Source organism: Acinonyx jubatus, chromosome B4 (assembly GCF_027475565.1).
Source record: "Acinonyx jubatus isolate Ajub_Pintada_27869175 chromosome B4, VMU_Ajub_asm_v1.0, whole genome shotgun sequence".
In the NCBI taxonomy this organism is placed as follows: domain Eukaryota; kingdom Metazoa; phylum Chordata; class Mammalia; order Carnivora; family Felidae; genus Acinonyx; species Acinonyx jubatus.
In genome coordinates this window covers 102316678-102339517 of record NC_069387.1, presented here as the reverse complement: position 1 = coordinate 102339517, position 22840 = coordinate 102316678, and the positions used below count along the sequence as shown (strand labels likewise).

The following is a 22840-nucleotide window of genomic DNA, read 5'->3' as shown; positions in this document are numbered from 1 at the left end:
ATATCTGAGCTTTTGCACATCTGAAATGATGCTCTTGTTTTATTCCATGGCTTTCTTTGGACTAAAATGTATCCATTAACATTTGTGTGCTTTTCTTTTCCATCCATCCTTCTCCATCTCATGAAAAGCACATCTGGGTAAGTTGAATGACAATGGCTGCTGAACATGTTTATTTTCAGCACCATCCTTTTTGTCTTTTATCTTTAGTATTTCTCTTTTCAGTTTTAACACAAGCTGCACTGCCTCTGACCTAAAATGAAAACTGCAAAGTGTATTCATTTCCACACTGTAAAAGGAATCATTGGTTCAGAGAAATGTTCACACTCAAATTAATTATGTTGGCCTTGCAGGCACTTTTGTTTATTCAGTTCTATTAGACACACGTCAAAAGATATTCCAGACGTCATTTCCTTCCTTCTCAAGTCATGCTTTAGGAGTTAGTGTGGCACTCGGTGAGGCTTAAGTAATAGTTGGAGGCCACATTGTTATTTTGGACTGTGCTGCATGGCTGGGTTGGCCTGTGTGCTCGTTAGTGCTTAGTGGCTCTCCACCCACATTCTCTTCCAGAGACAAACTTCTTTGTTAATTATTAGAACTGCACTTAAATGAAGAGGATAAATGTTGGCTCTTCCCCAGTAGGACTTTTAAACTTAGATTCCAAAGTAATCCTTGGTTTTGGTTTATTCCTTTGGTTTTGTGTGTGCTTCCCATTATTTCCTGTACTACAGGTTAATTTTCAAAGATTTAAAAATCTAAACATCTCGGATTACAGTACAAAATTTTAAATCCTTCTCTTTGAACTAAAATGAAAACATGTTAATTATCTATTCCTAAGACAAATGGGGCTTCAAAGTAAAACAAATTATGCATAACATTTATAAAATATTTACATTGGTTTCAACTTTTACATTGGTAACATGGTGAGCTTTTAAAAACACTTCTGTTTGGGAAAGGTATTGCTTTTAAATTGAAAACCAAATATATATATATATATATATATATATAACATATTTATATTTGTAGTATTGCTTAGTTCATTAGTATGGTTTATATTTGTTATATTTTTCTACTCTAATTTTAAGTTCTAGTTAGTGCTACTAATTATTTAGTAATGCAGAATTTACTTCAGTTAGGATAATTTATGATATTAAGGAAAGCCTAGTAAGTGTTCTTAAAAATGCAAGGCAAGCCGTGGTTAGGGTACTATTCAACTATGATAGCCAAATTTGTAAGCTCTTTTTAAATATAATGAATATTCTAGATATTAGATTTAAAATATTGTTTTCATGTTATCATGTAATATCAGTGGTCTGTCTTCTCATGGTTTTTAAGTTTCATAAGGAAAATAATCCCATTGAATATTGAAAATATTCAATCCCATGAATGAATAATCCCATTCATTTTCCCTTCACTTTTTGAATTAAATATTGAAAAATAATAAATGCATGATGCATTGTCGTTTATGTACTTTAAGAAACTGATGGAGTTGTCTTCATTCTAAAATTGAGATTCTTGCCGTCTTGTACACGCTCCTGGAATTTAACATTTTAGGACTTTAAAATCATTTCCCCGGTAGAATTGCCAAAAGAAAGCTTAGGAGGTTAAAGTGTCAGGAGAAGATAGTACAAACTTAGTGAAGATAGGAGATTGGAGGTGGAAAGATCATTCCCTGAATTAGGAATGAGAAGGTAAGAATGTAAGCCTCAGCTTTCCCATTTGTTTTGCGTACCCTTGAGTGACTGACATGTTCTCTGTACTTACTGACACTACTATCAACTTCCTGAACCTCACAAGAGGATGAGAAAATATCTATAACCTCAAGAACCATGAAAACTATAAACTTCAAAATCTGAGTTAAAGAGGGCGAAAATTAGATGAGGCACTGAGGTAATCTAGTCTAAATGGTATCCAAATAACCTGATTACCACTGTTCCTCCAATAAGTCCCCAATTTACTATCAGGAGGTGACTAGCGAGAACAGACCACAGAATCTTTCAAAAATGAAATTGTTTAATGGAAAGTAATACAAATCCCTTTAGTTTTCAGTAACAGCATGAGTAATTGTATTGCTTCATCACATTTCTGTGTGTGCATGTGTGTGTGTGTGTGTGTGTGTTTATACCTTTTTAATGGCTTTGAAACTGATTAAATTCAAAATAAAGTGAGGAAAGAAATTATGTAAATCCCAACTCAAATTCACAAATAAATTACATTTTGTTTCTGAGACTGTGCCCTCCATTTCAGAGCAGCTTGAAGAAAAAAGGTTTCAGTATGAATAGACTTTGGTTTTAATGTCGTCAAACTATTTCATTTCCAAACAACCTAGCATGTGTTCTTGGAATCCAAATAAAATAGTACTTAGAAGTGTAATGGATTTTATATGCACTTCATGTGAAAATGTGCCACTATAGGATATACAAACACACATACACTTGCACACACACACAAAATCACAGTATGCTATGCTTTTTAAAATCAAGTCAACCTTGTTAATGTTGAATTCGAAACTCTTAATTTTATGGAGCTAAATATGTATATTTAGGCAATCAATGTTCTGAAGCAGCTGATTGGGATTTGTGACATTTCTGTTTAGAAAAATTATGTTAATTAAGATATACATTTTCAGCTTGCACATGTTAGAAAAAATGTGGGTGGCACCACATTTTGTTCATACTTGCTGACCAGAATTTCAAATAGTTTCTCAAATATGTAATGTTGATTTTCATAGCATTGATCAACAAGTCTATATTTCTGAATGATAGACGTATAGCTCATCGTCTGTTGGGAATTTGAGATCATATCCTACTTACCCTCCTGACTACTGAATTTTAATGGAACAATTAATAACGGTGTGAAATGAAGTATAAGTAAATTTACTGCTATGTTATGTGAGAGAGATTTATTCTCTGGACTATACTGCTAAGAAGTAGATTCAACTGTCAAATTATTTTGACTTATGTTTTATTCTTGGTTCTTATCAAGCCACGTATTTATTTCTTCTGGTTATATCAATAACTAATTACTTGTCATGTGCCACAGTAAATTAATAAGCCCTTAAGATATATTATTCAATCAGAGAATTCCTTTATATTGCAATTATACAAAATCAATTGAACTGACACAAAGTGCAAGCAATCCAGTTTGTCCATCCCAATGAAATAATCAAGACCAATCTTGGTTCCTCTGGCAGAGATGCAGAACCTGATATTAGGGAGGAAGAAGAAAAGAAAAGGCAAAGCTCCTTATTTATCTGATAATGTTAAGAATTAAAGGGTGTGATAGTAAGCGGGTAAAGATTATACATATTACCCAGGAGGTCAAATAAATATGTGCCACTTCTGAATATAAATGGACCACAAGAAAAGAAAGAAAAGGGGGAGAATACCATTTTATTTAATACTAACAAGCAAGTTGCTTTTAATATAATCAAATTATTGCAATCAATTTATCCTCCTTTTTCAGTTACAAAAAGTTCAAGAGATTAATTAGCTAAAGGATAGAATGGGGGTTAAGAAAGTTAACTCTGTGGCCAAGGTCTTGGGGCTCAAATTCTGGCTCTACCACTGCTGACCCTATGCTCCAAGTGGTTTGTGTTCTTCATTGTCCTCATCTGCAAATGAGTATCAATATGTATCTTATTGTTGTGAAGCTTAAAGAAATTATCCATACAAAGCTCTTAGGATAGCGTTTCACACAGAATTTGTGGCAATGCGTGTTAGCTGTTGTTATCCGGGATCTAAACCCTAATTTGTCTACATCCAGAACCTTTGCTCTTTCAAACCATGATATCATATCTCAGAAGAATAGAAAGTGGTTTAAATGAAACAAGAAGTCACATTAGAAAAATCTCTATTACAGTACGTACTATATTGAATTGTAGTGAAATCTAAAAAATTACATTTAAATATATTTTTAAATTTTAAATGAGAGGTATAATAAGTGCAATCAGTGGAGTATGCACAAGTCATAATATTTGTGTAGAAGAGAAAATTAATTCTGCCTGGGAGAGGTCTTGGAATCTTAACAGGAAGGATAAAGCATGAGCTATGCCTGAAGGACAAGTATGAATTTGCCACGATTATGATGCAAAGAAGGATGTTTCAATCAGAAGAAAAAGGGAGATAAAAGTCACAGAGGGGCAAGTAGAATGTGGTATGGGGGAATGGTAAGTGTTTCAGTACTGATTGAGCAGAAGAGTCTGGAGAGAGCTGGGGCTAGATTACTAAGGGTCTTTTTCATCATGCTAAGATATTTGACCGTTATTTTTAGGACAACGGGGAGGTTTTTAAGTAGGCAAGTCTTAACAAAAATTTGCGTTTAGGAAGTTCTCACTGGGAGTTGGAAAAAGCATGGGCAGAGGGGTACCAGAGACAGAGAGACTCTGGGAGTCCTTTGCCATGATCCGCGAATGATGAGGATTTGAACAGAAGCTTTGGTAGTAGTCAATTTGCAAAATATCTTATTTAATGTTAGAGAGTGCATGTTTTTCTCTTTCTGAGCAGCCAGTATAGGTAACTGCTAAACAAAATGCTTATGCCTTTTTAAGATGCGATGCATAGTTTGATGTTAACAAAAACAAAATACTTACAATTCATCCTATGATCAAAGATCCCAGGTGGTTGTCAACATTGAGAGTTTTGTGGATTACAGTATAACAGTCATTCGAAAGATTTTCTTGGCTAGAGCAGATGATGAAAAGCATGATGCAGTGGAAGGACAAGCTCTCATCTCTAGGACTTTAGAGTTGGGGGTGGGATATGAGGCGCACACATGTGGTGCTAATCACCAATCTGTATGAGTGATACTGACACAGTAGAAGTTTCCAGACTTTGAAGGATAAAGAGTCTTTATGGAATGGGATTATCGCAAAATGAAAGCTAGGGTCGTAATTTAGGCAAACAGAAAGATTTTGATAGTTGAAGAAGGGAAAGAACTTACCAGCCCTGGAAAATGGTGCTTGCAATGAGAAATTAGAATGCACAAATTATATGCAAAAGTAGTTTTTCAGTTCTGGTTAGAAGTGAATGAAGATGATTAGAAAGGTAAGTCAAGACTAAACCTATTTTAGTATTCGTAATGCAGGTTGAGGGTTATACTTTAGGCATTTAAGAAGCCGTTGGCAGGTTTTCAGAGGACAATACTATGACGAAAGTAACACCTCACATTTATTAGCTGCTTCCTTTGTGTGAGGCACTGTTGTAATCACATTACCATATGTTTTCTCTCATTTAACTTGCATTGCAACCTCCTGAGGTAGGGACTAGTATTGTCAGCTTTATTTTACAAATGAGGAAACTGAGGTACAAAGAGGTAAAGTGACTTGTCTGTGGATGCACAGCTAAGAAGAGGAGGCACCAAGAATCAGGCCCAAACCATCAGACTTTAGAGGCTGCTTTCTTACCTCTTTTGCTATCATGGCAGATTTTCTTCTTATGCCAGTGTATTAAGAGGGTTAGAGGACTAGAGATAGGGGCCAATTAAAGGGGTGAAAAAAAAAGGAGTATAGTGGTGACGAAAATAGAAAGTAAAGGAAGATGAAATAGAAAATATGAAGGGGGAAATTGGCAGGCATTAAATGGAAAGTGACTGAAATGGCCATCCCGAGTGACAGAGGAAAGGGTACTGTATAGTATTCAGACAGTCATATCACAAACTGGCAATCCCAAAATAGCATTGGAGGCTAAGTGGTCTGAGAATAAAGTCTATTTTCACTGACAGTGATGAACCATTCACGTTGGGAAGAATATGAGAAAGGAGACTTTACTGGCCCTATGGTCTGTGACTTTTTTGAGTAATTAATGAATTTTATTTTTCAGAGTTTAATACTTGATTGAATTTTTTTGATTTGTAAGTTGGTTCCCCTACTGTGAGGGCATGAATACAGGGACTTTTCCTACTCCAGGATGAACCAAATTTGTTAGGTAGTCAGTCATCTCATTTTTATGATCTACCGCGTACCAGGTTTTGTGTTCAGCAAAGAATAAGACCAACTGAATCTCTGAGTCAATAAAATGTTAAAGGTACTCTAGGTAAGAATGCTTGGTATACTAGGGGGCTTATAAAAAGATGTAGTGGATATTGCCTCAGGGGCGAGAAAAGATGGCTTCAGGGAAGTATTTTAGTATGTCTTAAAAATCAAGACAAAGTGACTGGGGAGACCAGGCATGGAGACATGAGGACATTGTTTAGTGTGATAGAAACACGGCTTACAAATGCAAGCATACTGTACCAATTAGGTTAAAACTGTAATAGTTGAGCAGAGACATAAAACCAAAAAAAAAAAAAAGGAGAAGCCAGACATTTCCATTTGGTTTGGGTCACTTAAGCAAAGTCAAACTTGCTTAAATTAGTGTGGATTAGGAATAATAAACTACAAGCCTGGCAACTGCCTTTGATTCATGTACATTTTTTAGACACTCTCGATTTTTATTCAGAAATCCTTGGGTCTAGTTATTACTAGGGTGCCCAACCTTGTTCCTATCTCAGACCAGGCATAGCATGCACAGGCTTCCCTGTGCACAGTTATATCTGAGCATGCAAATGACTCATGCACCTGGTGGGCCTTCCTAAGGTGTCACTTTCCAGTCACAGTAACTCATTGACACCTATTTCAAGAGAGTCTAATGGCATTCTTTATTAGAGATGAGAATGTGTTTCTTGAAAATAGTCAACAGTTCAAAAATTTTTCTTACTCAAAATGACATTCCTTTACAATTAGTACTTTTCTTTTTTGGGTTTTCACACAGGTGATGACAACCCTATGTCAGATAGAATTTCTAAAAGGAAGTGCTACTGGTATTCTCTAAAATCTAGTCTGAATCTTAAAACAAAAATGCATATCCATAACTATAGTGATATATAAGTGATCCTTTGGGAAAGGATGATTAAATATTAGATTGTCTGGAGAAAAAAAGAAAGAAAAACAAAAATATTTCTTCAGGTCTAGATAGAAAAACAGCAATTTCCAGACTCACACTTATACTAGGGAAAGTTGATCCTAGCCTTGCTCTGGAAGAACTGTCTTCTGACCTTTGAAAAGGTTGAATCTCAGGTACAGAATAAATACATACCTTTTCACACATAGGGTGGTTGAACAGAGAACACCAGCATATTCAAAATGCCTATTTGTGGCAAATCAGTTTTTTATTTTATATTTCCTAAACAATTCAGATCACTGTTTCTCTGTCAAAATATCTGGTGGGAAGAAGCATGCCCCCATACAATTAATGCTACCTTTAATAATCTGTTAGGAAATCTTCATGTGTTAAACTCAGTGATTTCCAATTATTATAGCATTGCCCATATTATTTTATTTTTTTAACATTGCTTCTTTCTCATGGAATACACCCAGATATGTGTCTCCTATAAATATGTCTCTTATAAATATGGTGAGAGTTGTTTTTTTTTTAATTGAGAAGAATTAAATGTAATATTGCTCTGAGAATTTCAATGCCTTTCTTACACAGTTGATACTGCCCTCAGATAAAGGGAAAGCACATCTGGAGTCAAAGTCATGTGACATGCAGTCCTGCTGCAAAACCCAGCCATCTACCCCTAACCCGGCAGTTCCTCCCCAGTTTCAAGTGTGTCAGTTCAAAGGCTGGGGATTCAGCAGGGTCCCCTGCCAGCTGGGGACCAAAGAATAGCATCCACTGGACTAGAATTATTTTTCTTATTATCTTAGCATACTCTTACTAAAGTTATTATGTTACAAGAGTTTGTGATTAAACAAAGCAAAAACAAAACTTTTTCAAGAACAAGATCACGCAAAGATTTCACAAACAACTGTGCAGTTAAATTTCTATTCAGATGAAGAATAGAACTATCTGAGCACATTGGATTGCCTCTTAACCAGACTCCTGTCAGGGATTCCAGGCCAGATCAGATTCTTGGCATCAACTGGAATGGATGTTATTCTGACAAACTGGCTCAAGAGGAAGCAAAATTGAAGGATTTTTTTTTTTTTACTCTTTGAAACATAAACATTTGAATGGCATTGTAAGCCAAAATATAAAAGGATATTTGGACTATACATATATATATATATATATATGCATGCCTCCATACAATTATGGGGGCATATATATAGAGAGAGACTCAATTTACTGAAAAAAAGAAGTACCTAAATGTGAACGCTGGCAAACATGTTCAACATTCACAGATATTTATTGAGCACCTTGTCAGTGCCTGACTTTGCTCTAGATTCTTCTAATTATCTCTAAACAGAATATGTGAAAACATCAGTCCTCCTTGAGCTTATACTTGAGTGGGATGTAATAGACGGAGGTGTAAATGATACTCTGTGTTAGAAGATAAGTACTGTGGAGAAAAATAAATCAAGGAACAGGGATAAAGAATGTCTAGTGAGGGTTGAAGGAGGTAGGGAAGAAGACATTCAGAGAAGGTGACATTTGAGTAAAGATTAAAAGTAGGAGAGGGAGTGAGCCATGTGGAGATGGAGGCATATGCATTCTATACAGAGACAATAGTGAGTACAAAGGTCTTGAGGCAGAAAGAAGCCTGAGCTATTTCCAGGATCAGTGAGGAGGCCAGTGTTGCTGTGTGAGGTAGCAACTGAATCAGAGAGGGTAGAGGCGGATCCTAACTGCTGCTTTGGCTTTTATTCTGAGTGAGACAAGGAGTGATTGAAGGTTATGAGCAGAGAAGTTACATTATCTGACTTAAGTTTTAACAAGTTCACTCTCGCTTGTGTGGTAGAATATTTTTAGAGAACTAGTGAGAAGTCTCACAATTAAAATGTTCTAACTTTTAAAAATGTCTTTTGTACAGCTCATATAATTCACTTGTTAAATGTTATGTACTTCCTAGGTGTTGAGTGCATATTTACTTGCCTTTTTACTAAATGTGGCCAAAAAAAAAAAAAAAAACCCAGCTGTAAATGTATATTTGTTTCTTCTCCTTTAATGCCACTCAGCTGTTACATAACTGGAGGTGTTTCTTCCCTATTGGGTATAACATTACAACTCTTAACAATAATCCTCAGCTCTGTGGAGGCCTAATCTCAATTGTCTTGCACATAGTCCAGGCTCAACCTTACTGCATATCCTGCTTAGAACGCCTTCCCACACACCCTTCAAAGCCAGCTCAGTTACCAAATGCCTTCACCAATCATTTCCATTGCTGTTAACCCATTTTCAAAGTCCTCACGCCCAGAATGTGCATCACTGAGTTTTAGCATCTATTTGTGTATTGTATTGTGTTTTTGGACGGTTCGTGTGTTTGCTTTTTCTATCTAACTAGGGACCTTGTGAAAAACTGAGCCCATGTCTTCCACATTGAGCACAGATCTAAGGTCACAACAGATGCTCAATGAGTACCTGATGGTTGGTTGTTTGACCCTTCAACCCATTTCTGTCAATACCAGTAACAGTGAGAGTAGGCTATTCAAGTCAGGTTTTCATTGAAGGAATGTCATTGGGAAGTGCAAGGGAATGGGAAGGCAGGTGAGGAAGTCCCTCTAATTTTCACTTCGGATTCAGGGGTGCTGAGATCACTTTTCCCTGTCCTCGGTGCTGAAAAAGTTACTTGCAGAATTCACCTATGCTTTCCTTGCTATTCAGATAAAACAGCAGTTGATTTATGTGTCTCTTCAGCAGCTATAACTTCAGTTTTTGTTTTGCCTCTTTGTTTCTTTGTCACACTGAACTTTTGTTGGTAGCATCCACTGCAAATATGGAAAGTTCTCGCTGAAAAGCATTTTTGGTTATGTACAGTTGATCATTGAACACCATAGGCTTGAACTGCTGGGGCCTACTTATCCGCACATTTTCTTTTTTTAATTTTTTTTTAACGTTTATTTATTTTTGAGACAGAGAGAGACAGAGCATGAACAGGGGAGGGGCAGAGAGAGAGGGAGACACAGAATCTGAAACGTCTCCAGGCTCTGAGCTGTCAGCACAGAGCCTGACACGGGGCTCGAACTCATGGATCGCGAGATCGTGACCTGAGCCGAAGTCGGCCTCTTAACCGACTGAGCCACCCAGGCGCCCCTGTTATTTTCTTAATAGTTTTTCTCTATATTTATTGTAAAAATACAGAATGAAACATGTATAACATACAAAATATGTGTTAATTGACTGTTTATGTTGTCAGTAAGGCTTCCAGTCAAGGCTATTAGTAAAGTTTGGAGGGAGTCAAGAGCTAAATGCAGGTTTTTAACTATGCAGGGAGTTGGCGCTTCTAGCTGCCATGTTGTTCAAAGGTCAACTGTATCTTAACAAATTATAAAAATCAGTTGATTGATTGATAGTAGGAAATAATCAAATGTTTCATTTTGGAGTTCATATATGATATTATTGATAGATTCCTAACCATGAAAGACACACATTCAAAAGAGTGAATATACACTACATTTTTATCATTTGTGTGTAAGATCAAAGTATACTAAGGAACAGAATATATTTTCCAATATAGCCCTGGTCAGGTATATATCAATTTGAGTTTCAGTAAAAACACATATTTGATATTTTAACAATAAATGACTCAAATTGGCTTTGTAAATGGATGTCAGTTATAAGGCTCAGTTGTAGGGACAATGATTAATAATGCATTTGTCAACGCTTTTTACATTTTGCTACCAGAAACAACCATTTGTTTTCATTGAAATGTTTCACTTTCATTAAAAACAGGAGTGATTATAAATGAAAATGAATGTACTATTGAATTTCACACCTTACATTGCTTTCTAGTAATAGAAGTTAATTTCTCTCTGAGTTTTCTTTAAATGAGAGGCAATTTCATAGTCTAGATTAAAAAAAAAAAAAACTCCTAATGTAGCTACCTTGACCTGGAGAGCATACTAAAATGAGGCACATCTCTTAAATAGGGATAAAATAACCAAATTTATCCACTGCCTCTATATTCAGACATTTTCTCTATCATTGAAATAGTAAGGGAAAGTAAGTAGGTTGAAAGAAGCCTCATTTAGATCCCATAATGTATGCTTGAAAATGCACATGTGTGCCATTTCCTTGTTAAAGAGCTAAGATATTTGCTGATAATATAATTCAGCTTCTTAGTCCATTAACATTTAATGTTTCAATTTTGTGAATAAATGTTGGGAGAAATTATTTTTAGATGTCAATGTTTTACTCATAAAATCAATGGCTGATTTCCATGTATTTCTAAGAGGAAGAAAGAATTCTGTTATTCTATATTAACTTAGAAAAAGCTTGTGAAGGATTATTGGTTTTTTAAAAATATTGGCATTTAAATTAATCACTACCATCTTTTTCCATGTTACCTGACTAATGATCTTTGCTGTGTACTTCAGGCATGAACTTCTAGAAGAAGCTCGGAGGAAGGGATTACCTTTTGCTCAGTGGGATGGGCCCACTGTCGTTGCATGGCTGGAGGTAAGAGAATTAAACCAGAAAGCTCTTAAATCAATGACTTCAATTTGATAGTTTTTCTAGAAACAGGTGAAGATGGGTTCCTGAAGTCACAGCTTTCCACTAGCCTGGAGTAGCTTATAGAGGGAATATTTGCTTTATCCAGGGGGCTGTGAGCATTGTTGTGATGCATTCTTGTGATTGTGGCTGAAGGAAGCACCCAGTAGGATAAAAGGAAGTTGCTCTAAATTTCACTGTCTTCATCTTTAGAAGAAGGGAAGGCAGGTATTGAGCCACATTTCTCATGTTGCAAGAAAACATCTTCCCTAGTCTATCAGTCTAGAGTTCTTTCTCATCAGCAGGTTACAAACAAGACCCATCTCTATATTCAACATGTTATCCGTGATATCACTGTCACCTATTTGCGCAGAGAGCCATTTCTTTGCCTGTAAAATGATTCCTGAACCTAATTCTCTAACGCCCAGAGGCCAGCTAGGTTTAGACACTTGGAATTAAGCAAGAGAATACTTATCCCCTTGTTCTCTTCCGGGTCTAAATTGAATGTAATTCACCATTTTCTATGTAATACGGGGGCCAGGAAAAATAAAAACAGTACCTGAGCACAGTGGAGGCCAGTAGAAGCAGACTGCAACAGTGAAAGAAACGCATTTGACTACAAAGGACCAGTTCATACCACTTACTAGTAGTGTTCACTTGCCTGTTCCATTCAGTCCTCTAATGTGGGCTGCCGGCAGCTACCAGGATATGCCAATGTCGGGGCAAAGAAGAAAATATGCTTTCCTTGCCTGGCAGAGACAATTCGAACCCATTGTTTTAACTGGTTGGGGATTATAAAATCACTCACTTTCATATCATATCCAGGGCTAACAAATAATCAATGATGAAACGTTAAATCCCTTTTTTAGTTTAAGAAACAGCCTTTAATAGATAGATGTAATAATATGCTTTGCGTTTTTTTTCCTTGGACTGAGTAAAAGAGGCCTATGTCTTGCTTTATTTTATTCTCTCGCAGCAGTCAGGGAATTTTTAGCATATTAATGATCAGAACTGCTTCTTCCAAACGTGCCTTTAAAATTACTATACTTTAAAAATCAATTATGAGTCAAAATGCTTAAGAAAACACACCTCGAAATTAATAGCAGCTCTTTGTTCAGTGTCACTCCAGTGAAATGAGCTGCAGTGACAGAGAGTTAGCTCCTATTTTGGCAAATGATGAACAAACCCTTAGATTAAAAAAAGAAAAAAAAAGATTTACTGACATTAAGGGGCTAGGAAATGACAAGCAGTGAAGTTTTGTGCTAATTAAACCTATCCTGAGCACACAGAAATTGCTCATAATGTGCTTCCTAATGTGACTCAAATTGTAAAATGGAATAAACAAGATGAATGAGTGGGGTGATCCAGTGAATGAGAGCTCTTAACTCTCACCTCCTTTAGCACCTCCTCATGTGCACAGCCTGCTCAGAATGATGAGCAGAAGGAAGTCTGATGCTTCACACACCATTTATCACACCAAAACCTTTTTGAAAGTCTAATTAGAGTTGATACTGATAACAATGTATTGGCAAGCATTTGGGTAATATTACTCAGTATGGGAATAAAAATATCTTTAAAAAGAGGGAGTGAAAAATCGTTAGGGTCCAGCGAAGGTATGTTTAGATCTTTAATTATTTTTGAACAAGTTGAGTTGATGAACTAAGACATTAAGTCCCATCTTCCATCAGTGGTATCTAATGGTACTTAATGGTACCTGTCAAGGTAAGGCCAATTCCTTGTGTCTCACCTGCTGGAAGACAGTATGAACTATTCAGTCATGTGCCCTACTTAGATCCCCTCTCTCCTGTCTTTTACCTCAGTCACAGCCCAGGCCACAATGACTCAAAGTTGGCTTTTGGTTTGTTTGTTTGTCTCCCCTATAGAAACAAGTAGCCTTCTAATATGACAGAATTTTTTAAATAGAAGGATGTCTAGGTTAGTCCCCTATTACCATGTAACAAATTACACCAAAACTCAGCATTTATTTTCCTCATAGCTTCTGTGGGTCAGGAGTTTGACTTAGCTTGGGGCTTTGATCAAAGTCTTTCACAAGGCTGCATCCAAGGTGTCAGCCAGGGTGGCAGGCATCTCAAGGCTCAACGTGGGGAGAATCCACTTCCAAGCTGACTCCTGTTTTCACAGTCATGATTGGGTTCCTTGCCAGTGGTTGGCTAGAAACATCTGTTCCTTGTCATGTGGGCATCTTCACAGGGCTGTGCACAACATGGCAGCTGGATTCCCCAAGCTAGACCTCTGAGAGGAGGGAAGTAGAGAGGACTAGCAGGAGTGAAGCCAGAGTCTCTTTGTAACCTAATCTGGAAAGTGGCATCCTGTCATTTTCATAATCCATTAGATATAAGTCACTGATTTCAGCCCAAACTGAAAAGCAAAGAATTACACAAAGGCAGAAATGTCAGGAGGGGCCCCCGGGTGGCTTAGTTGGTTAAGCGTCCGACTCTTGATTTCGGCTCAGGTCATGATCTCACGGTTCATGGGATCAAGTCCCGTGTGGGGCTCTGCGCTGACAGTGCAGAGCCTGCTTGGGATTCTCTCTCTACCTCTCTCTGTGCCCCTCCCCCCACTGGTGTGCTCTCATTCTCTCTCTCTCTCTCTCTCTCTCTCTCAAAATAAAAATAAACATTTTTTTTAAAAACCTTAAAAAGAAAAAGCAATATCAGGAAGAGGAAATCCCAAAGATCCTCTTAGAAGCTGCCTACCAAAACGCCCTGGAAATAATACAGCTGAATTTCTTTGTTTTACAAATGAGGAAAGTAAAACTGAGGCTTAGAGAAGTTACATGACTCACCAGTGACACTGAAGGAATTAGAGCCCAGCCTTCTAGTCCAGAGCTCTTGGCGTTGACTTTGCTGGCTTATACCTTTTCTTCTTTCTCTTACTGTCACTCTTCTTACTCATGTTCTCTCCCTTTTGCTCACTCTATTCATGTCAACAAATAAAATAGTCCAAAAAATCAATATTTTGGACACTTAAAGACCAAGATTTAAACTGCTTACTCGCATGTGCCTTGCTTCTTACTCCTATCTAGTGATGGTGGGGAGGGAGAATGGAGAGAATATTCTATTTTTAAGTGTGTGTAATTCAAATGCTGCAACACAATCCATGTGAGTTGGCATTCACCCAGTGCTTAAGGTGTGTGCAGACACTGTGCTGTGCTCCTTGCACTACTGATTCGATTGTCTTTCAAGAGCATCTTAGCAAAGTTGAAAAATTGGAATCCCTAATTTCTAATGCATTATTCATTTAGTTACTCTCTTTGCCTAAAGTTTTCCAGATGTTTATAGCTTTAGCCTCTTCCTTTAGCACATCATTTTGTTCTCCAAAACTTTGTTCGTGCAGGATGTCAAATTAAGTTCACACAACTATCACATGAGAAAGGAGTCTAGCTACATGCAATACAGGCTTCAGTCTCTTTCCAGGGCAGCTGGATTTCTTTGCACTCAGAATTCCGAAGGAGAATTATAAATTGAAACCACGTATTAAACAAACGTCGATTGAGTCTTCACCAAATGCAGCTTGTGGCTGTTCTTGCCCTTAAACCCACGGCGGGGTGGGGGGGGGGGGGAAGGGGGGGATGGGCAGGGCTGGATTTGGTGATGTGCACCTATTATGTTTAGCCTAATAATATAAAATAGTTGTTAAATTGGACACCCTGGAGACTCGATTTCAAATCTTCCTTTCCATCACTGCCTAGCTGATATTTTTAAATGGCTTAATGTCTCTGTGGCTCTGTGTCATCTGGGGGAAATAATAATAGCATCTATCTTTTGGGGTGTGGGCAACAAAACAGTTCACACATGTAAGGTACTTAGGAAAATGCCTGGCACATAAGACACTAAACTGTGTAACTATTGGAATAACCTGTGTATGTATTTGTTCCCTATCCAACAGCTCTGGTTGGGAATGCCCGCTTGGTATGTAGCAGCCTGCCGAGCCAACGTGAAAAGTGGTGCCATCATGTCTGCTTTATCAGACACTGAGATCCAGAGAGAAATTGGAATCAGCAATCCCCTGCATCGCTTAAAGCTGCGATTAGCAATCCAGGAGATGGTTTCCCTAACGAGTCCTTCAGCTCCTCCGACATCCCGAACTGTGAGTCAAGCTGAGCTCCTTCCCTCTCCCAGTGCTGGGCAAGTAGCAGCCTCTCTAAGTCCACAGAGCGAGACTGTGGCAGCACACATTTCAATGTCAGCATGAATTATTCTGAAGAGATTTCACTTGCTCTTCATTAACCTTGCTGCTACTTTTAATAGGTTTTCAAGTGAGGAGCTGTGATTCCTATCAGACTTGAAGGCTGAAACCAAGATAGGCTTTTGAGCTAGTCTCTAACGGAAGTCTAGGTTTTTCTCCCAGGCAAGAAGACCCCAATTTTACTCTTTTTTAGGATGTTCCCCTTTTTAAAAAAATGCAGCATCCATTATCTCAGGAGATGAGTTGTTGGCGTTAGTGCTTTTGGAAGATACAGTGCTTAGCTTAAGCAGTTTCCATAATTATGAAAGTATGCACATATTTGATATTTTATAGATACCAAGTGGAATACCTTCCTTCAAATTCTATTTGTTTCTCATTTATAAATCCCTATTCTTCTGTAATTTTGTTCCTATCCTAATGTTAGGAAAGAACAAAATGTCTAAAACATGCATGCCAAATGACAAATTCATATAGGAAGAACAACTCCAAATAATATTCATTCTTTCTTTAGTCCATTTCTGAATTATATCTTTTGCTCATAAAGGATATGATTTCTGATGTTAATTGAATTTCTCTGATCTCAAAGAAATTGGGAAATTTGTTATTCTTAATGCAGAATAATAAAATATGGAAGAATGAGGGAAATTTGAGTAGCAAGTAAGAGAAAAGTGGTATGCAATTTTCAGGAACAAAACTAACTTGAGTTTACTTTTTCTATGTGGTCTTAAACAGCTTTAAAGAACTAGCTTCATGTTTATTGTATCTATCTTTACATTCCTTCCCAGTATTCCAGATTCTAATGCCAGAAATATCAGGTCAACTTTAAAAAGGTTTTATCTTTCTTGTATAATTCCATTTTAACTTCTTTCTAAATAAGATGTAGAAAAAAATCTATAATTTAACAAACTCTTATGTATAACATTATTTTTAAATGTAAATAATGTTGTATACTATAGCTAAAATACTACTCAAGCTAAAAAATAATACAGAATATGTTTAAAATAAAAGCTGAGTAGGCCATTAAAATAGGTATTGTAAGCTGAATTCAGATCTGATAGAGTTTCCTTCATAATTTCCAACTGACAGAGAAGCATCACAACTGACTTATATCAGCACTCTTTTCCTAAGAGCAAATGCATGCATAATTGCTAAAAATGCAAAATTAAGAACATTTGAAGTCACAATTTCAAGATGAAAAGTAGCATATGCTTTATATTTTTATTTAGCATCCTAATCCATTTATTTCTTACTGGAAAATAGAATAATTGAGCACTGTTTTTCTAAAAATGTCTAAGTGAACTTAAGAAATTTAAATCACAAACTATTAAAAGTAAAAGCATATTCAGTTGTTTAAAGGACAGTCAAATGTGAAGAGAATTTATGAGACTTCACGATCTAGCCTCAACTTCACCTCCTCAGGTCAGGACCCCAGCGACACAGAACTAATTTCACTTTGCTAAACTTTTATGCTCTTGGGTAATTATGAGCTTTTGTAGTTGCTCTGTGCTGTGACTGAAACATTTTCCCCACTCCAGGATCACTGTCCTTCCCCAACTCATCCTTCATTGAATGAATCTTGAATGTTTTTCCTTGAGAAATCTTTCACCGGACGCCAAAATCTGGTTCGCTTCCCTTCCCGAATTACTACTCTGTATGCTTACAAAAGCCATTTTATAATTTTCTCTTCTTAATTTATCCTGTGCTAAGCCAACCAAAGATATTATCAGTTTTCCATAGTCCCCAAGCCTTAATTCAGTGCCTGGAAAATTGTAGAGAGTGGTCAGTAAAATTCATCTTAAAAGTGGTGATTGTATAAGTTAAGTCGCTCTACCAACCATTACAGAGGATATAAAATATCCTGACTTCAGAAAGGATAACTATGGTAAAGAAGGTGAGCCTTGTTCACCACTAGATTAAGTAGGAGATGATATAGTTTAATTCCTCAGTGTTAGGTAGAAGCAAAGAGTTGTGGAATTCCAAAAAAGGGGAAACCATTTCTGGCCTAATAAGGCTTCAAAGAGGATTTAACATTTCAAAGACAGGTAATATATTATTAATTATTAAAAATTATTTTTTTCAATATTCACTTTTGGACAGATTAACTTTCAGTCTATTTTCTTCATCTGTTTATATGAAATATGAATTATTTCATATCATATTTTATATTTTTCTTTTTAAAACTTCATAATATAGCATGAGCATTTTCCTCACTTTATTAAATATGCAATTGTAATATCATGTTTAATTGCTGAATAACTGCTTCATGGAAATACCATAACGTATTTAACCAAATCCCTAATGTTGGACATCTTGCCTATTTGACAACTTTCATTGTTATTCACAATACCGTAGTGGATACACATGAAGTTATATTGTTGCATAAACTCATTACTTCCATAGCAATATTTGTATATAGGGTTTTTATATTCTTATTACTTTTCAATCTTAATTGTTAAATTATATTGGGTAGCCTTTTCTTCATCCTTTCATCAGCATTATCATGCTGCTTAAATTTATATTTTTAAAAATGCTACTACTGTTAAAATTTTTTCATATGCTTATTGATTTGGTATTTAAATGAATTACCTGTTAGTAATCTCTTCAATTTTTCTAAAGAATTCTAGGACTATACCTCTTTTTACTAATGTGTAAAAATTCTTTATTCAGAGAGGATATATATGCCCTTTACCAAATATTAATACAAATTACATAAAAGATAAGTTGTATCTATTTGTCTTAAAAATGATCTACTGAGTAGGTTTTCTTCCTTTTACTCCACCTATATGGAAGTATTTATTCATTTTCTAATATATTTTAAATGCTATTTGCTTTGCAAAAAAGGTGATTATAAATTGTTATTAATGAATACACCATATAAAGTGAAAACTAAAGTCATCACATAAAATTATATATTAGGATTCACATTTTAAAAACATAAAAAGCAGGTTGTCTTTTTTTTTTTTTTTTTTTAAAGGAAATGGTATTATGTCTCCCAGAACACTGTGACTAGTTCAGGTCATACAGGTGTTTCTGTGTGTTTAGGTTTGGGTTTGAGTTCCTAATTTAGGTGTATCTTGCTTATTTCCTCAAATTCTTAAGAGAAAAAGACAAATTACTTCACTTGGTTTTTTTTTTTTAATTTTCTACCCAAAAAGAAATTCTAATTCTGCCTCCTTTCTTGTCTACATGAAATGGGCTGAACCACCAAAAGGAAAATCTCATGTTCACATTTATTATTTTCTTGGGCCAACCCTAATCTTCCAGTTTTCTGTTTCTTCTTCTGAGCTGCTGTTACAATGGAAGGTCTCTTACCTCATAGAATAGGGATGGAGATATCAGTCCAATGAAATATTTGGTTATAGGGGGATGTCATAAAGAATAAGTACATGCTTTAAATACTTTATCTTTGATAAAATATGTAAATATTCAGGCACTTGCAAATTTAGATGAAACACTTAGGACTTTTCTTTGAGTACAATTCCAGTGCCTGGAGTTCGACATTATCTTTCTTTTATAACTTCATCTATAAAACATCTTCAATTTTTCTAGTTTGAGTGTCTTTTTAATGTGATAACTTTAAGGTACTTAAAAAGCTCTGTTGGAGTGCAAGATTCTCCTGAACATTTACAGTTTTTTCCCCCAGACTAATTAAGTTGTATCTCGTTGATAGCAATGTGTTAAGGTTTGTTTATACTGGTCTTTCCAAATAATTCAACTTAGTGTTCACACATGAGCCAAATTCATTTTTGTTTTATGTAGTATATATTTCAATTGCCTAATTAAAAAATAGCGCAGTAGAAATAAATAGGTTTGGGAACATAGAATTCAGCAAATTTGAGCAGGAATGTAAGGCATAAAATAGGAATCAGTCGGTATAATGTACAGGAGAAACAGTATTTATTAAATGAAAGACTTACTTGAGTGGAGATAGCTTAACAAAATTGCTAATGAAACTGTAGTATTTTTCTAAAGAAATTGTGGTAATATCCGACATCATTGGATGTCTAAGTGTCACATGCTGTTTGCATGTAATAACTCATATAAGCCCAACCCTATGAGATAAGTACTTTTATCACATCTGTTTTATAGATGGGAAGAACTGATATACAGAGAGGTTAAGTGAATTGTCTAAGGTCAAGCTACTGTGTGGTTTACCCAAGTTTATGCTGCTAATAATAAGTACACACTCCTTCCTGCACTTTGTTTTCTTCTCTTTTACAGCAGTCTTCCAGCCTGCTTTGGTTCTTCCTTTCTTTATTAGTAACCTCATAATAAAGTGAGGGATCAGTGTGCAAATACTAGTCTTATTATAATGAGAAGTATTTATCTTCTCATACTGAGAAACATAAATTCAGATAAGGGAGACATGTGAGTCTAGGCCATTTTGGTTGTAAAAAGTAAATTTCAAGCTTATTTACTTTGTAACTCAATTATAAAGTAGAGAAATACTGCAAAATGACCTAGGAAGTAACAGAAGTTACTACCAGGCAGGTAAGGTTTAGGATCATTCTGAGGTCTGACTGCTTTACTTATTTTATATTTCTGACGGCAAGAGAATTAATTATTTTCCCACAATTAATTTTCATGATTTATCCTTTAAAATCATTTTAATGTTTATTTTCTTGTCGTAAATCTCTCCTGAATGATTTAACTAGGTAAGTGCTTTAATACTGAACATCCTTTAGGAATTTTCCTCCCAGTTCTCATTTGATAATACTATATCCATATTCTACTCTAGTTGGACAAAGGTGAGGCAGTCGAGGCATGTCAAACACAAAACTGAGGGAGGCACGCACTGCCGGGTATGACCTTGCATTTGCACTGCCAGGAAAGTGAGAGCATCCTTGAATGGAGTTCCCTTGGCATCCCATCCACCTTATCCTAGTCTCAGGCCTGTATCAGAATTTGCAATATCATAGCTTAAACTTTTCAATATTGTTTTTTTCTAGGATGAAGTATATTTTTAGCCCACTTACCAGATGTTGAATCTAAAATTTAGAGAGGTTAGGGAAAGTCCTAGGGTAGTTATTAAAAAGTGGCATAGTAGACCTCAAGCCTCTTGATTATAATTTAGTAAATTTTCAGATAGTTGAAATTTTAGAAATCACCTTTTAGATGCAGACTATGAACCACACACACACACACACACACACACACACACACACACAAATGACTACAGATTTGCATTCTCCAGCTAAGATATTAGGGGCTACAGCATGGACTGCCAAGGAATGAGTAATTCTCAACGGTTCTCAGAGAGCCACACCCAAATTACATGATCCGTGTCCTTTCTGCTTTTCCAAGCTATTTTTTCACACTCTTTATCTTTGGCCCCCAACACAGTATCCTCTGTCCTTTGGCTGCTCAAAGTCTCCCACTCCAACTCTTATCTAAGATGCACTCTTCACTGAAATGCTTCTGCTCAGAAGCACCACTTTATGACTCACCCAGGTGAAAGCTTCATACCTTTAACTGGTGCTGAAGAGAAAGGAATCTGAATACTTGGCCCTGTGTGCATGGGCTTGCTTGTAAAATCGACTTGTTGAAACCTACACTAATGTCTAAATGTTTGGGTTGTGCAGAAGCTATTTTGTGAGTTCCTTCACCAGATTCTGGAGCAGGCAGTGCGCCTCACAAGTAAAACTTGAAGATCAAAGGAGAACGACTAACATACAACTTAGGAAAGGTTGCCAACCATACTTTAGAAGATTGCCCTGCATATATACTTACTTTGCATGTAAAGCTAAAGATAAAACCAATGGCTTCCAGCATCTTGCCTATTCCACAATATGATGATAAACTGGTAAATATACACTTTAAGATAAACCGTGAAAGAGATTATACAGGTATGAATTCCAGTATGAGATAATACTGGTCAAGTTTCTTGTAGAAGGAGGAAGCTCTTAATTATTTGGATTCACAGTTAAGATAGAAGCTACAGAAATCATTGTAAAAGGAGACTGGCTTAAATGAATTTCCTCTCAGGTACTTACCACCTGAGAGGAAATTCATTTAAAATAGCTCATTTTGAACAAACAGCACAGCCACTCAGGCAAAGCACTGTGGTCACTGGGTATAAAGGGCATGTGACACATGAATATGACACATGAGTTTTTAGTACAGTACACTCCTCACACACAAAGTTAATAAAAGCTATTTATTCCAAGTGATTTAATGATTCATACACTCATGTGCCTCTTTGTTTATAATGAGCACCATTCCCAAAAGCTGGGAGTAGAGGGGAGGGGCTCTTAGTAACATGGATGACCTCTGTATTCTAAATACAGTTTATAGGTGTGCATAGTTTTATCTTATAGGGGAAAAATTCAGATATACTCTAAATTCCAAAATGGTAGGAAAGTGAGAATTTTTTTTACCATACAAATTTTGCACATATGATGACTATCCTCTGGGATTTTTTTAAGCTCTACACCCAATGTGGGGCACTACTTAACCCCCCTTGGTTACTCAACTATATATATAAATGCTCATTCTATATTACTCATTACTCATATATATAATTCTCTAATGAAATTTCTCTTTTATTGATTTATACTCATCAATTTAGTTTATATGTAATTATTTTTCAAATTATACTGAATAACATAATTTGTAAGAGAAGGAAAATTAACATGTATACTATATGTGTTGGTAGAAGAGGCCAGAGTGATTTATGGTGGAGGCTTATGTTGGTGCATCAACTTAGCTACTTCAGATTCTAGACCCCTTCCAAAACAAGTAGTAAGCAATGCATAGAATATTAATTCCATTGTAACTATAGGATGGACATACTTGCAGAAGCTTGCTATGTTCATAAGGATTTCCCAGTGAGATAGTGGAATTTAATAGGAAGTGGTTCCTAGGGGCCATTATCATCAACAAAATGTCTGATCTGTATGTTACTGACTGGACTTTAGTTTAGAAATTGTACATCATTCAGTGTCTAGAACAAGTATCATGGGTTATCTTATTTAGAAAGCAAATGAGACTTTATAAAAGAACAGTGCCTGCTGGAGGGAATTTTATATATATTATATATCATGTTCTTCTCTGTAATCGTATAGCACACTGCTGAGAAATTAGGAAGCCTAGCTTTTTTAATTTCTAACAATATTTAGCAAGGTTGAAAAAATACCCTTTATTAAATTAAAAATAGCATTTCACTTCTTTTTTCTCTATAAGAATATAAGAACACAACATACCTACTGAATTGTAAAAGGAAG

General features: G+C 36.0%; 1 protein-coding gene across 15 annotated transcripts in view; it reads left to right on the top strand.

The window, feature by feature from the left end:
- The window catches only part of PPFIA2 (PTPRF interacting protein alpha 2), a 472924-nt gene that overhangs the window by 423386 nt on the left and 26698 nt on the right, over window positions 1–22840 (top strand). For all 15 annotated transcript variants that reach the window (XM_053226534.1, XM_053226540.1, XM_027071168.2 and 12 more), the window contains 2 exons: window positions 11294–11375; window positions 15318–15518. In XM_053226534.1, the coding sequence (XP_053082509.1) occupies window positions 11294–11375; window positions 15318–15518 (283 nt within the window). The remainder of the gene's footprint in view (window positions 1–11293; window positions 11376–15317; window positions 15519–22840) is intronic.